Source organism: Saccostrea cucullata, unplaced genomic scaffold, assembly GCF_032062105.1.
Source record: "Saccostrea cucullata isolate Sc308-1 unplaced genomic scaffold, CSIRO_AGI_Scuc_v1 ctg3433, whole genome shotgun sequence".
Taxonomy (NCBI): Eukaryota; Metazoa; Mollusca; class Bivalvia; order Ostreida; family Ostreidae; genus Saccostrea; species Saccostrea cuccullata.
Genome location: NW_026937009.1, coordinates 43,774 through 60,809, shown reverse-complemented (window position 1 = coordinate 60,809; position 17,036 = coordinate 43,774). Strand labels below are relative to the sequence as shown.

The window sequence follows — 17,036 nt, the reverse complement described above, 5'->3', positions numbered from 1 at the left end:
CATATTTATATGTAAGCATCCTCAGGTAGTGTAAATTCAAGTTTGTTCAAATCATGACCCACGGGGGTAGGGCAGGGCCACAATGGCCGATCAAAGTTTTACATAGAAATATATAGAAAAATTCTTTCAAAATCTTCTTCTCAAGAATAGCAAAACTATGTTTTATAGTTATATTTATTTGGAAGCATTCTCATGTAGTGTAGAATCAAGTTTGTTCAAGTTTGTTCACGGACATACCCCTGGATGTAGAGCAAGATCACATTGTAATTTCAAATGTAAAGGGCAATAAAGCCACAGGTAGTCAAAGAAATATACAAGCATCCTTAGTTTGTGTAGATTTAAGTTTGTTCAAATCATACCCACTCCCATTTAAGGATTGATTGGGACCACTTTTGGGTTTGAACTTTTCAATAATAAACTGATTCCTTGCTTAGTGGAGCGATGTGGCCCATGGGCCTATTGTTATTTAAATACTATCTTTTGAAAAAATAAAAGGCCAAACTGAGTAGCATTCACATGAAAGAAATATGGAGATATTGAACAGTATTTAAGCTCATGTAAGTCCATTCAGACAATACAAGATTAAAGCAAACATGGACCTTTAAAATGTCAGAGGTAGGGACATGAAGGAGCACAGAAAGGTGGAAAGACCTAATAAAACCCCAGTAAATTAAGGAACAATTGGAGACATTTCCCCTTTTTCAAGTGTTTTCATATCATTTAAGTAAAAAAAATTAGAAGAAAAATGCCCAATAAAAAAAAAAATAATTATAAACTTTGTTCCTCCAGCAGGACTCGAATTCGTAACCTTTGGCATGAAAGACAGAAAAATATACCAAGCCAGGTGAATTTTATTAGGAAAAGCTAAATGGTAAAAATCAGCCTATGTGATATTGCTAATTTTTTGTCATTTTGATTTTCCTCTTAAAATTCACCTGGCTTGGTATATTTTTCTAAGGTTTATATTACAATTTTAGCGCCAAGATAACATGTTCTGAAAATTGTTTTCACCTGTAAACCTTTACTGAATGTGATTTGTCTATATTTGTTTTTTCATTGAAATATTACTAATATTTTCCAAGTCTTTTTCATATTCCAGTTCTTAGGAGAAAAAATTCTAAGAACCATCCACATTTCTAAACTTGTGACATGATTTTAAACCTTTTTCAAAGAAAAAATTTGTTTATATCATCTGTCCTTAAGGTCAAAAAACATGTTTTATTTTTTGGATTGTGGGCTGTGCTCATATTTTAATTCTTTGCTGAAGGTAGTCAAATATGCATGTTTTCTGCAAATTTCAAGAACCTTGCAATTTCACAAACCTGTTTTCCAATATCTGAATTCTCAAAACGAAATTTTATTATAGAAAATGAAAGCACCAAGTGTCTACTTTATTATGACATATAAAATGGGAGAGAAGGTGGTAGTTAATTATTAGATGCAAGTACAGGGCCAATTTATGCATAAGATGGCTCTTGCTCTTTAAAAATTTTCGCATTCAGTTTGACAAAATATGGTGAACTAATAAGTAAGATTGAATAAGCATCTCTATTTGAATGGAATTGATTGTTACTAGCATAGATTAAATTTGAGACATGTATTTCAGGAAGAAAAAGGTGTCGCTGAGAGCAAAGAAATTCATTTGATAGGAAAATCACCATTTTTCACGTTTATTCGATTTAAGCTGATCGACACAAATGCTTAAAAACTCATTATTTTCATCTATGTACGAATTGTTTCAAACCAACTATAGACATATTACGCTATATTTCCAGCATGCTAGAGGTTCATCACAAGATACTTTTGACTTGCCATAACTTTTTAAACGTTAATGATAGAGTCTTCAGATTTGATATGCATAACTCTACTTTCAACTGACACTAAGGTCATTGACCTTGTGACCTTTACAGTAATACTGTGACCTTTATGCTAAAAATGGGTTTTTGATCTTTTCCATTACTTTTGAACCATAGGTGATAGAGTCCTCATATCTGGTATGTTTACTCCGATTATTATGCTCTTTCTAATGATGCCAATTTCAATGACCTTGTGACCTTGACTGTGACCTATATGCTGAAAATAGCTTTTTCGAACTTTCCTCATTATTTTTTAACCATAGGAGATAGAGACTTCATATTTTGTATCCATACTCTACTAATTATGTGCTTTTAAATGCCAACAAGGTCAATGATCTTGTGGCCTTGACTGTAACCTATATGTTAAAAATAGCTTTTTTGAACTTTTGTCATAACTTTTGAACCATAGTAGATAGGGACTTCATATTTGGTTTGCATACTCCACTAATTAAGTGCTTTCAAATGACACTAAGGGCAATGATCGTGTGACCTTGACTGTGACTTGTATGCTAAAAATTGCTTTTTTGAACATTGTTGCTGCCTGGCGCATAGTGTTTCACAAACACATCTTGTTAAATATGTATTTGGTCAGTATATGGTATGTTTAAAAACTGTGCTATCGGAGACCTGTACATGTCGAAAACCAGGCTAGAAAGTCACTGAAGTGTAATAAATGCTCCAGGTTTTATATAGCAAGTACAGGTGTAGCGAATGAATTTCAAATAATTATGAGAGAATATTTAAGAAATATAGGAGAAAAAGGGCATACTGGGATGTAGCAAGTTGTACAAAGATGAAAAATAAGGCCTATTTAAGAGTTTATTTCAGCTTTAAATCTAAAAAAAAATTTAAATTAATCCCACATACTAGAGAAAGTAAGAATTAATGCTTGGTATTATTGCCATGTACCCCTACCTTTGACACATATATAATAAAAATATATACCACTGGAGAGAAGAAATTTGATATTTGTAAAATATTTCTTGTGCTTTCATTAATTCTTGATGTTTTGAATGTATATGCAAATTTTCATGGGAAGACATTCATTAGAAAGAAAAATATACTCCATGTGTCTCAATATTTCTTAACTGCTCTTGTATGCCATTTTGCAACAGGAAGTAAAATCATAAAAAAATGATGAAAGTTTCATAAAAATCCAGTGAACCATTACTGAGATACAATTATAGACGGGTCTTCTGTTGAAGATGGAAGCTAGACCCTAATAATAATAAAAGTGAGAAAGAAATCTAAGAATAATAGAAAGATCTTCTGCTGAAGACAGAAGATAATAAAAATAATCTTAATAATTAGAATCAGTTGTGGAGTTTGAGTAATAAGATTCTTTTATTTAATTTCAGAATGTTGAATTTCAAGAGAAACTGAAGTATATGACACAAATGAAAAGGATATGGGCTGGTTCAGTAAGTATGGAGGATTGAGTGTTTTTTGATGCAGTTTTAGCTTCTTGTCTAGAAAAATGGGTAATTTCAACCAAACTTGCCACAAAGTATCCTTTGATAGTGGTTTAAGATGTATTATGTTCTTTTCTTATTTTAATTTCATTAGATGACATTTGAATTATTTATTGAACGACTCTCATATATGGAAACATTCTCAGAGTAGATTCAAGTTGTTCATTATCCCCTGGGGTAGGGTAAAATGAAAGTTCCGGATTTTTATGGGAAAGAGTCACAGTAAGTCAAAGAGGTATTTTTGCGCAAGATGGTTTGATATTAATTAATATATACATTTGTGGTATCTCTCCATTATATAGACATACAGAGAGAAAATATCTTCAATTCTGTATGAAGTTTGTCAGAGGTCAGAGGTCAATACGTGACCTAATCACACGGCGCAATACTATCTACGGTACATAAATTATAAAATGACCTGCTCTACTTGCTTTTCATGTATAAAAATGAATAAAATAAGCAAGTAAAATGATAATTATTTTATTTTAAATGTAAACAAGTATTTCATACAGTTTTTGGGCTATCGATTCAACCTGTGTACGTAGAGGAAACTAGGAGCCTAGCGTTTGTTTACATTTTCTTCACTTTTGTCAGCTGCACAGTCTCTAACGTTCATCCTTATCTTTTGGATAGACCTTTGGTTAAATTTTCATGATAAACTTTTATTTTATCTTTAAATTTTACTCACGATAAATGTGTAAATCTGTTGGAAATTATCTTTGCAATCATGCCATGAACAGCTGCAAAACACCTCGGCGTTTTCGTAGTTTAATGTAAAGCTGTCGCAAGTGTCTCCGTGTTTACCAGTGTTTTACGATAAGTATGCCTTTAGTTACTGAAACCGTGGAATATTTTTGATCAAATTGCAAATTAACTTGCGCGGACAAGTGTCTCAATTCATCGGATCCATCCATCCCTTTCCAGCGACCGAAATTCCTTCAACTTTTTATCATCAAACTTCGGACGTGTTTCTTGTGTCATTTCAGCATCGATTATCATTTTTCACTTATAAAATATTCCCAGACAACAATCTGTACACTATTACTGATCACAAGTAGCCATTCACAAAATATTCCCTTCGAAATAGATTCCTTAGCCTAATGAATTCGAAGTGTAACCGCCATGCAAGCCGATTTACTCCTTGCGTCATTTTTCAAAATCTACGACGGACGGTTAGTGCAATAATTTAAATTCGAAAATATTCAATTGTCTGTCTCAAATGTATATACGAGATAAGTTATAAATAACAAGTTTATAAACTTCAATGGGAATTGAAATTGGGTCGGTACGTGATCAAATCTTCTGAGAAGGCCTTCGGACTTCACAGGATTTGATCACGTGACCGACGCACTTCAATTCCCATTGAAGTTTATAAACTTGTTATTTATTAGATCACCTGAGCCGAAGGCTCAAGTGAGCTTTTCTGATCAAAATTTGTCCGTCGTTTGTCGTTGTCGTTGTCGTCATTGTTGTCGTCGTAAACTTTTCACATTTTCATCTTCTCCTCAAGAACCACTGGACCAATATCAACCAAACTTGCTACAAAGTATCCTTGGGTAAAGGGGATTTAAGTTTGGTCAAATGAAGGGCCACGCCCTATTCCAAGGGGAGATAATCATAAATTTGTTAAAAATTAATGGCATTTTTAAAAAATCTTCTTCTCAAGAACCACTGGGCCAGGAAAGATGAAACTCATGTGGAATCATCCTCAGGTAGTGTAGATTCAACTTTGTTCAAATTATGACCCCCGGCGGTAGGGTGGGGCCAAAATGGCCGACCAAAGTTTTACATAGGAATATATAGGGAAACCTTTTAAAATCTTCTTTTCAAGTTTTTCAAAGCCATGATTAGTAATATTGATATGGAATCATCCTCAGGTAATGTAGATTCTAGTTCGTTCAAATCATGATCCCCAGGGGGGTTAAAATTCAAGCCCCCTCCAACCTCAGTAAACTTTAGTTCTGATCTGATATGTGCTTTTTCCTAGCCGATGTGCTCAGGTGAGCGCTGTGACCCCTGGGCCTCTTGTTTCTTAAATAACTGGAGATGAAAAAATTTGTATTATTTGATTCTTTATTTTTAGTTCACCTGAGCTGAATGCTTAAGTAAGCTTTTCTGATCGTATTTTGTCTGGAGTCCGTCAGTCTGTCTGTAAACTTTTCACATTTTTAACTTCTTCTCCAGAACCATGGGGCCAATTTCAACCAAACATGCCACAAAGCACCTTTGGGTGAATGGGATTCAAGTTTGTTCAAATAAAGGGACATGCCTTTATTCAAGGGGATATAATTCAGAAATAGTGAAAATTTGGTGGCTTCTCAAGAATCACTGTGCCAGGAAAGATGAAACTTTTAGGGAAACATCCTCAGGTAGTGTAGATTCAAGTTTTTACAAATCATGACCCCCGGGGCTATGGCGGGGCTACAATGGCTGATCAAAGTTTTACATAGAAATATATAGGAAAATTCTTTAAAAATTTTCTTTTCAAGAATAGCAAATGCATGATTGATCATATTTATATGGAAGCACCATCAGGTAGTGTAGATTTAAGTTTATTCAAATCATGATCCCCGGGGCTAGGGGGGGGGGGGTTTGACAATGGCTGAAAAAAGTTTTATATGGAAATATATATAGAAAAATTCTTTAAAAATATTCTTCTCGAGAATAGCAAAGCCATGTTAAGTCATATTTATATGGAAGCATCCACAGATTGTTTAGATTCAAGTTTGTTCAAATCATGACCCCGGGATAGGTGGGGTCACAATAGCAAAGTTTTACATAGAATTATATAGGAAAATTCTTTAAAATTCTTCTTCTCAAGAACAGCAAAGTCACGATTGGTCATATTTATATGGAAGCATCCTCAGATTCAAGTTTGTTCAAAACATAACCCATTGGGGTAGGGCGGGACCACAACATAAGTTCAAATTAAAGGGCAATTAAGCCACAGGTAGTCAAAGAAATATGCAAGTATCCTTAGTTAATGTAGATTCAAGTTTGTTCAAATCATACCCTCTCCCCTTTAAGGATTGATTGGGACCTCTTTTGGGTTTAAACTTGTTAATAATAAACTGATTATTTCCTAGCTCAGGTGAGCGATGTGGCCCATGGACCTCTTGTTTCACATTTTACTTGGGCCCATAAAAGCACGAGTTCCTACATATTCTTGCATGCTAACCTCTACAGTTATAGAAAACATGTAAAGAATATTTTAAGATCCCTACTAAACTTATTTAAAGTGAACTTATATTATTAGTCTAAGGCCATTTTTTTTTTATTAGTTGTTTTTCAAGACTTTTTTTGAAAAAATAAGGTCAGTCGGTCGAAAAAAAAGAAAAAAGAAAAAAAAAGACATGCAGTTGAAAAGTGGTCATACTAAACAGATTAATATGATAGTGTTTTTTTTAGAGTACACTAGTATTAAATATTTCAAAATCCTCTACATGCTTTTTGTATGCCATTCTACTTTAGTTTAACATAATGACATATTTTAAACAAAAGATGTATGTTCTCCTAAGTTTAGTAGTAATTTTAATTTTTGATTTGATGTTGCAATTTATCGTTATCATCATGATCTAATTTAACTTGGAATGGTTCACTGTTAATGTGAAAAAATATTTACGTAATGCAATTAATTTAACTTAAGATGAATAAAATTTAGGTGATTGCAACTACACCTGTGGTAATTAAAATCAATTTAAAAAGTTTAATCCTCACTTGTAAAATTGAATCATATATAAATAGTAGTTATGATAGAAATTCAAAATAAAAATAAATTCACCGGTAAATCATTTTCACGTTCTCAGTGGGTATTGCACTTCCTGACCTATATACTGCATGTGTTTACCATTAACAAAAGAATGGAGGAAATTCGGATTAGGAAAAAAAACGAACATTTTTAGAAGTAAACAAGTCAAGTAGAATTGCAAAATAGATAAGATTGTGGATATTTACGAAGAATAGAAGCATACTGTATTAAAAATTTTCATTTATTGAAGACATCACATTAGATCAGAGAATAATTAATTAATGATTTAATCAGGACAAGCCCTCACAACAATCGGTCACATGGACCGGTGGTACAAGATCTACAGTGAATTTCATCACAGAAATTTCGATTTTCTATCAGTTTTGCTGGTAGGACAAATAGTTTTTGGAAACACTGTTTTGATGACTTGCGTCTTTTTCATGGTCGTCACCATTTTTTGCAGCATGTGACACATTTTTTTCCCCAAAGTTTAGCTTCGTATTTTTCAGCGGCAATTTCAAATGTCAAAAAATAGCCTATCAAAAATTTTTTTTTTCAATTTCTCAAATTTTAAGTCGGCGGTCTTGAAAAACAACATAAAAAAAAGTGGCCTAAGAATCATAGATGTTTTTAGCTCACCTGAGCCGAAGGCTCAAGTGAGCTTTTCTGATCACATTTTGTCCGTCGTCCGTCCGTCTGTCCGTCTGTAAACTTTTCACATTTTCGACTTCTTCTCAAGAACCACTGGGCCAATTTTGACCAAACTTGGTACAAAGCATCCTTGGGTAAAGGGGAATTTAAATTGTTAAAATGAAGGGACGTATCCCCTCGCAAGGGGAGATAATCAAGAAAAGACAAAAATAGGGCTGGGTCATTAAAAAATCTTCTTCTCAAGAACCACTGGGACAGTAAAGCTGAAACTTATGTGGAAGCAGCCTGGGATAGTGTAAATTCTAAATTGTTCAAATCATGACCCCCGGGGGAAGGGCGGGGCCACAATGGGGAATCAAAGTTTTATATAGAAATATATAGGAAAAGTCTTTGAAAATCTTCTTCTCAAGAACCACTGGGCCAGAAAATCTGAAACTTATGTGGAAGCATCCTGGTATAGTGTAGATTCTAAATTGTTCACATCATGACCCCCGGGGGAAGGGCGGGGCCACAATGGGGAATCAAAGTTTTACATAGAAATATATAGGAAAAATCTTTGAAAATCTTCTTCTCAAGAACCACTGGGCCAGAAAAGCTGAAACTTATGTGAAAGCATCTTTGAGTAGTGTCGATTTCAAATTCTTCAAATCATGACCCCCGGGGGAAGGGCGGGGCCACAATGGGGAATCAAAGTTTTATATAGAAATATATAGGAAAAATCTTTGAAAATCTTCTTCTCAAGAACCACTGGGCCAGAAAAGCTGAAACTTATGTGGAAGCATCCTGGTATAGTGTAGATTCTAAATTGTTCACATCATGACCCCCGGGGGAAGGGCGGGGCCACAATGGGGAATCAAAGTTTTACATAGAAATATATAGGAAAAATCTTTGAAAATCTTCTTCTCAAGAACCACTGGGCCAGAAAAGCTGAAACTTATGTGAAAGCATCCTGGTATAATGTAGATTCTAAATTCTTCAAATCATGACCCCCGGGGGAAGGGCGGGGCCACAATGGGGAATCAAAGTTTTATATAGAAATATATAGGAAAAATCTTTGAAAATCTTCTTCTCAAGAACCACTGGGCCAGAAAAGCTGAAACTTATGTGGAAGCATCCTGGTATAGTGTAGATTCTAAATTGTTCACATCATGACCCCCGGGGGAAGGGCGGGGCCACAATGGGGAATCAAAGTTTTACATAGAAATATATAGGAAAAATCTTTGAAAATCTTCTTCTCAAGAACCACTGGGCCAGAAAAGCTGAAACTTATGTGAAAGCATCCTGGTATAATGTAGATTCTAAATTCTTTATATCATGACCCCCGGGGGAAGGGCGGGGCCACAATGGGGAATCAAAGTTTTACATAGAAATATATAGGAAAAATCTTTGAAAATCTTCTTCTCAAGAACCACTGGGCCAGAAAAGCTGAAAACTTATGTGAAAGCATCCTGGTATAATGTAGATTCTAAATTCTTCAAATCATGACCCCCGGGGGAAGGGCGGGGCAAAGTTTTATATAGAAATATATAGGAAAAATCTTTGAAAATCTTCTTCTCAAGAACCACTGGGCCAGAAAAGCTGAAACTTATGTGGAAGCATCCTGGTATAGTGTAGATTCTAAATTGTTCACATCATGACCCCCGGGGGAAGGGCGGGGCCACAATGGGGTATCAAAGTTTTACATAGAAATATATAGGAAAAATCTTTGAAAATCTTCTTCTCAAGAACCACTGGGCCAGAAAAGCTGAAACTTATGTGGAAGCATCCTAGTATAATGTAGATTCTAAATTGTTCAAATAATGACCCCCGGGGAAAGGGCGGGGCCACAATGGGGAATCAAAGTTTTATATAGAAATATATAGGAAAAATCTTTGAAAATCTTCTTCTCAAGAACCACTGGGCCAGAAAAAGTGAAGCTTATGTGGAAGCATTCTTGGGTAGTGTAAATACTAAATTGTAGGAATCATGACCCCCGGGGGAAGGACAGGGCCATTATAGGGAATCAAAGTTTTACATAGAAATATATAGGAAAAATCTTTGAAAATCTTCTTCTCAGGAACCACTGGGCCAAAAAAGCTGAAACATATGTGCCCATGGAAGGATCATGGGGTAGTGTAGATTTCAAAATGTCTAAATTATGATCAGTGGGGTAGGGTGGGGATGCATTATGTATAACAAGAGGGAAATCTGGTAAAGAACAGAATGATCAAAGCTTCTCAGGTGAGCGATGTAGCCCATGGGCCTCTTGTTCTTTCATTGCTATTTTGTTTTCAATCATTTTGCAACATTGAATTTTTTTAGTTTGCATGTAGAATTTTTGGGTAGACTTTACTTTACCGGTCCCCAGATCCGCAAGATCCTTGCGCTCATTGGACTATGACGTAACAACTATGTCACTCAACTGAAATAGCTTAAATTTGCACACTATTCTACTGATTAGGGTTAGTCTTGCACCCACCTGAGAGATTAGGGTTAGTCCTTGCACTAGTATTCGACTGATTAGGGTTAGTCTCGCATCCATTCGAGAGATTAGGGTTAGTCCTCGAACATTATTTGACTAATTAGGGTTAGTTTAGCATCTGCTCGGGAAATTTAGTATATACCTCTTTGTTCTTGCATACCATCCGATGGATTAGGGTTAGTGACTCGTTCTTTGAGATATGTTAAAAAATTCAGTTTCTGTAATTTTTTCAAGATCATAATTCAGATTCAAAGGCATTTCGTTCATTTGTTTACATGGAAGAATGGCTAAAGTCTGAAAGAAATGACACTTAGCATGCGCCACACGCACTTCGTTCAGAATTCTTCTTTGTCAATTTTTTCCATGAATAAACAATATTTTTTTTTTTTTTCAGAGAATGAGGTTAAAAACATTGTCTAAAAATGAAGTTTTAAACTAAACTTTTAACTGTAGAATTCAATTTTGGAGTCAAAAGGCCAAAAAATCTCATACTTAAAAATTCTATTGATTGCTCATGCGATTCTCATATATACTGAAGTCACCTTCGGTGACACTACATTTTAGCGCGGTTTTCTGGGGACCGGTAAAGTCGTTCCGAATTTTTAAATAAGACTATTAAAATTAACTTGTACTGTATCACAATACATAGATGATGATACGATATGAGTATTGTGAGAACTTATGATCAATAAAATCCATGTTTTGCTGAATTGTTACATCTCTAATCTCTAGATACATGTATTGGTGCTACATATACTTATATGGGAAAAAATTCAATGTACTTTATAGAAGGAGTAAATTTTTATATAAATAGGATCACTCTTTCCTACTTGGAGATTTGATGGTATTGCTGAAGGCTGTGGGAGCATGTGAATACCAAGGAGCCACTCTAGAGTTTTGTGAAAAACATGGTATCAGATATAAGGCCATGAAAGAGATCAGAAAACTACGAGCTCAGCTGACTAATTCTGGTATGCTCCAATATTTTTTAATCAATCATATTATCTATTTATGAGGTAATGTTGGAGGATCTAATAATGTCATCCAAAACATAATTATACCCCCGCTCCGAAGGAGAGGGGGGTACTGTAGATTCCTAATTATACGTGTTGAATTAATTGTGGCATAATTTCATGAGAAGTATCAACCGCAAAATAAATTTACTCGCTTTTATTTTTATAGTGCTGAAATATATGTAAAATCTCTTGATCATCCATCCATTCGCGAATTATTATTCTCGCTATTTGACGTTGTAGAGCCAATTCGCGATGATAAGTACTCGCGAAAAATAAGGAATCTACAGTATACTGGTTTACGCTTTATACCCATGCTCTGAAGGAGAGGGGGTATACTGTTTTAACTAGGGATGTCAATTTTATTCGGACAGCTAAGTTGAATAGTCAGAGGCTTTAGTCGAACGTTAGTCAAATATTCGTTGAAATTTTAATTATTTTTAAAATTTTTCTTTTCATTTTCAGTATTTGTCATTTAACTAGTTGTACGATATTTAACCTAGATTATCATCATTATATAATGAATTTCTGAATTGTAAACATTCACGTTGTACAATAAATACATATACATGTTTCTAATGTATTTTATTTACTTAACATTTTATCTAAATGCAGGATATCAAACGCTCGATCAAATTTGTCCTTTCTTTTCATATAAGTACAGGTACCCGATTATTGAAGCCATTTAGACATGTTTTGTCATTTACCTGCGACTGGTAAACAATGGAAGCGTGTCTGTTATAAAAAACAGAATGAGAGCTTGCGATAAATTTTAATTATGAGATTTTGTGCAAACTATCAATACAATCTTAAAATGATTGTATGTGATATTAATAGCAGAAAGAAACACCATTTAATTACGCTCATACCTGTCCTCAATTTACTTGTATTTACAATTTTTTAACTTCTTTATTAGGGGTGGGACGATATACTGATACACCGATACATATCGATATTTTCCTCCAAGATACGGTTTTCGATACAAGCATTCAAATATCGGTACGAAACGATACACGAACGCCCTATCCAAAAATTGAAAATGAAAGTACCTGTCCTTGGAAAATGGCGGCTTGTACGAGCGAAGAGATGATGTTGATATTGAAAACTCACTTTAGAACTAATAGGTTGTTGGTTAGGGGTAAAATGTTTTCACTTTTAAGCAGCCTTGGAAGATTGGTCGAAAGATTGGACAAGAAAAGTTCAGTATGTAATGCGTGCTATACACAGAAAATATCGTTTCCAGAATATTTGATATTATTAATTGTACCCATACCGAAAAAAGTTATAACTAAGTTATAACTAAAGTATAACTTAGTTATACCTAGCCTGTGAGGTACAAAAAAGTTATAACTAAAATGTAACTTTTTTGGACTTTGTCATTTTCATGTATAACTAAAATGTAACTTTTTGGACTTAGCCATTTTCATGTGTAACTAAAACATAACTTTTCTGGACTTTGTCATTTTCATGTATAACTAAAATGTAACTTTTTGGACTTAGCCATTTTCATGTATAACTAAAACATAACTTTTCTGGACTTTGTCATTTTCATGTATAACTAAAACATAACTTTTCTGAACTTAGCCATTTTCAAGCATTACCAGTATAAATTTACAAGTTTTGGGGGTTATTTAATGGATACTACTTGACACCAACTTTTTTTTTTCAAAAATAACATATATAACTAAGTGTTAATTTGAATGAATTTTGATCGTGTTCAAAATGTGTTTTTTTTTTCTCAAACACTGCAGCAGAAAACTTTGTCAATTCCTGAACAATAATATTGTTAAAACTACCAGTGATCAACTTCTCATTCATAATACCGGTAAATATGCTGTCCACAGCCATGTCAAGTTCAACAGAAGGAATGTGAAATAAAATCTTGTGAATTACATCTATAAATGAGAAACTCTCTCTCTCTCTCTCTCTCTCTCTGTGGTGTTTGAGGGTGTGTACACAGTACATGTCATGTGTGTGTAATAAATATTATTGTCTATTTAAATTGATATTTGTCATGTAAGTTTCAACTAAAGTTGAGAATAATTAATTTCTCTCTCTCTCCTTCTCTCTCTCTCTCTTAGAAAATACGTATTTATTGAGACCCTGATGAGACATAATATTTGTCTTGTAAATTATTATAATAATGCACTTACATCTGAAGTTGGGAATGAATATATTTCATAATTCTGGGGAAATATAAATGTACTGCAAGAGATATAAACAGTATGAAATGTAATCTCATGAAGTCTTCGTGTGCAAAACTGTGTAAATTTCCCTATTGTTTACTGTGAGACAGGTGTTTGTACTAGGTGACCTTTGTGGCCAACACATCGTAAATATTTCAGCTTGGGTATTACACAATCTCTGAATGGTACAATTCTACACAGGTTGTTTGAAATCTGCAGAAAATCAGTCGTAATATGGGTGGCTAAAAAGATAAACAGCAGCATAGAGTATGTGCATGTTCATGTTGAACAGATATTACGATGTTGTGAATAAAGACTGCCACTTATATTAAGATTTAAGCAGATGACTAGTACATGTAGATTTTATTGTTTGCATAAATAAATAACCCAGTTATAATAGTTATTTTCACGAATAAACAAATATTAAATTCAAAATGGCGGCAAATATGGCGGCCGCCGGCCTCCGATGTCCGTTTTGTTGATACTAAGATAAATTCAAAATTTTAACACCAACTGGTATTTATATTTTTAATTTAAGGTTGAAATTACACAATTAGGTTTATTTGCATTTAAAATAAATTAATAATGAATTATTTATTTATTTTTTTTCGATCACGTGACGTTTTTGAGTTCTATGATTGGTCAATAACAGAGCGCGGATTTTTCCATGGACGATTTGAATGTTTGGATGTTGAAAGTGTTGATAGAAAAAAAGGAGATAAAACCAGTTGGTAAGGCGATATTTATGCTAACATTTTATTGATTTTGGTAAAGTAGACTTAGTACCTCTGGAATAACATTCCAAAAAGAAGAAATATTGGGAATGAACACAATTCTAGGCGTGTGAATCTTAGATTTCTTGTTTGTTTTGATTGGTATGTCGAATGACAAAGACTGAAGTAAACAAATTGAAAGTATTTGAAACGCATAATATTTTTCAGCATTTAGTATATTAATCAAATATGTTCTTTGTCATATTTATTCCCACAATTGTTTATAGATTCCCTGAACTGTTAAAATATTGTGAAGCCTTATACGCATCAGCATGATCATAACATGATCTAGCTGCAATGTTAATTAATGCAATGAAATGAGCAATTTAACATTAATTTTCTTTTTTTTTTATATAAAGCAGAATATTGGTACATGATGTTTCCATGAGCTGAATCTGTCCTGCCCTGGAGTACATGAAATTCTTCACAATATTACTTGTTTAAGGTAAAGTAATTTTTTTTTCATTTCAAAATTCAATAAATCTTTCAATCTTAAAAACTGATTCCTGTAAGTATAGATCTTAAATTAGTCTTGTATTTTCCATGTTTTGGATGAATTAATGAATTTGAATTAATTGATATGGAAGAGTGTTTTCAATTTGATATGCAAATGAGTGCTGGAAAAATACTATCTAAATATCTTTAATCTATATTTTGAACCTTTACAATTTTTTGCAGAATTGAAGAAAAGGTTAAAATTGCAAGCATATTTCAACGAAAACTTAGCCGACTACCAGTCACACTGCCCACCAGCCAAGACGTCTGACCAGCTAAAATGAGGGACGCAGTCCACCAGCCAAGTCCCTCGGCCAGCTCGGCTGACCCAGTGCGGCCTGTCAAGGGATGACCAAGTCCATCAACTAGCTCGGCTGACTACCAGTGCAGCCTGTCAAGTCCTTCAACTAACTTGGCCTATTACCAGTGTGGCCTGTCATTGAACAACCAAGTCCATCAACTAGATTGGCTTACTACCAGAGCGGCTTTTCAAGGGATGGTCAAGTCCGTCAACTAACTTAACCTACTACCAGTGCCGCATGTCAAGAGATGGCCAAGTTCGTCAACTAGCTCGGCTTACTACCAGTACGGCCTGTCAATATAGGGATGGTTAAGACCATTGACTAACTTGGCCTTCTACCAGTGCGGCTTGTCAAGGGACGTTTAAGTCCGTCAACTAACTTGACCAACTACAGATGCGACCTGTCAAGGGATGGCCAAGTCTGTCAACTATCTTGACCAACTACCAGTGCGGCCTGTCAAACGATGGCCAAGTCCTTCAACTAACTTGGCCTACTACCAGTGTGGCCTGTCAAACGATGGCCAAGTCCTTCAACTAACTTGGCCTACTACCAGTGTGGCCTGTCAAACGATGGCTAAGTCTGTCAGCTAACTTGGTCTACTACCAGTGCGGCCTGTCAAACGATGGCCAAGTCCTTCAACTAACTTGGTCTACTACCAGTGCAGCCTGTCAAATGATGGCTAAGTCTGTCAGCTAACTCAGCCAACTTTCAGTGCAGCCTATCTTCAAATAATAAAGATAAACAACTGTACACCTGCAAGGATACCTGTGCAAGGAGGGTGGTATGCAGCTAGAAACTGTGACTGAAATCGCTGTTTATAGAAACTTTCTTTTTTTTTTTTGAAATACAGCTAGATCAAAAATAAATAGGGTGTTAATATTTAAAAATTAGTGATGTCTGTTTATACAATTAGCAAGAGTAGAATGCAGTTTGCTAGGTAATTTTACAAAGACCCTAATTGCTATATGTTAAAAATGTATTCTTTAAAACAACCAGAGAAATTTCAATCTGTTGTAGATGACATGATGTAAAATAAGGTACACTTGAATTTTTAAAACAATTGCATGTGCATTCATTTAGTTGTATTTGACAATAAACCAAGCTATCTTTATCGTGTTTGTTAGGTAAAATTGTTATTGCCTTTAATATGTTTTAAATAATCTTTTTTGTATAAATTTCAAAAATCTTTTTTTTTTTTTTTTTTAAATTTTAATGAGTAGCTTTTTAAAAGCTTATAACTGAGTAAATCCACAACAGGTTAACAGTGTATAATTTCACTGGAACTTTTACGAAAGTTTTTATTAATAGGTATAATTTTTTATAGTTATAACTTTTTGCAGTTATAACTTTTTTTAGGTATAACTTTTCTATAACTTTTTCATAACTTTCTTGGGGTATAACTTTTTTGTAACTTTTTCATAACTTTATAATAGGTATAACTTTTTTTAGTTATAACTTTTCCTGGGTATAACTTTTTCCGGGTATAACTTTTTTGTAACTTTTTCATAACTTTTTTGTGGTATAACTTTTTTGTAACTTTTCCACTGTTTATTTGGGTATAACTAAAGTATAACTTTGTAACTATTTTATAACTTTTTGTGTAACTTTTAATAAGTATAACTTTTTGTAGTTATAACTTTTTTATAACTTTTATGTACTTGCTGTATTTATGTTCAATAAAAGGTGAAAAGTTATGAAAAAGTTATAACTTTTTTGTAACTAAGTTATAACTAAATTATACCTCACTTAAAACATGCCATTCCAAACTCCGATAACTTAGTTATAACTTTTTTGTAACTTTTTTTAGTTACAAAAGTTATAACTAAGTTATAACTTTTTTCGGTATGGGTTGGTACATCTTGTACTTTTTTTTGTAATCTCAACTTGGCTACAGACTTTCAGCAATGAATTAATAAAAATGTAAATGTGATAGATGTTTTTTGAATTTTTTGTCAGTGTTCTCTGATAAACTACACACAACTATTTGTAAACAACTTCTGAATAGTAATTTGGTTATAATAGTATGTACATGTATTATTGTTTTTGTAAAGTTTTAGTCAATTAAATTGATGAACTTCA

The 17,036-nt window shown here is 33.8% G+C and overlaps 1 protein-coding gene and 1 long non-coding RNA gene across 2 annotated transcripts in view; both read left to right on the top strand.

Moving 5' to 3' along the window:
- The window catches only part of LOC134247054 (probable ATP-dependent RNA helicase DHX37), a gene marked incomplete at both ends in the record, with an annotated part of 76,783 nt that overhangs the window by 15,998 nt on the left and 43,749 nt on the right, over window positions 1-17,036 (top strand). Inside the window, 2 exons of the mRNA XM_062729393.1 lie at window positions 3,215-3,277; window positions 11,003-11,159. Coding sequence (XP_062585377.1) covers window positions 3,215-3,277; window positions 11,003-11,159 — 220 coding nt within the window. The remainder of the gene's footprint in view (window positions 1-3,214; window positions 3,278-11,002; window positions 11,160-17,036) is intronic.
- On the top strand, window positions 13,004-16,819 carry LOC134247055 (uncharacterized). The gene is made up of 3 exons (XR_009987760.1): window positions 13,004-14,118; window positions 14,520-14,605; window positions 14,839-16,819. It is a non-coding gene; the product is annotated as an uncharacterized LOC134247055 (long non-coding RNA).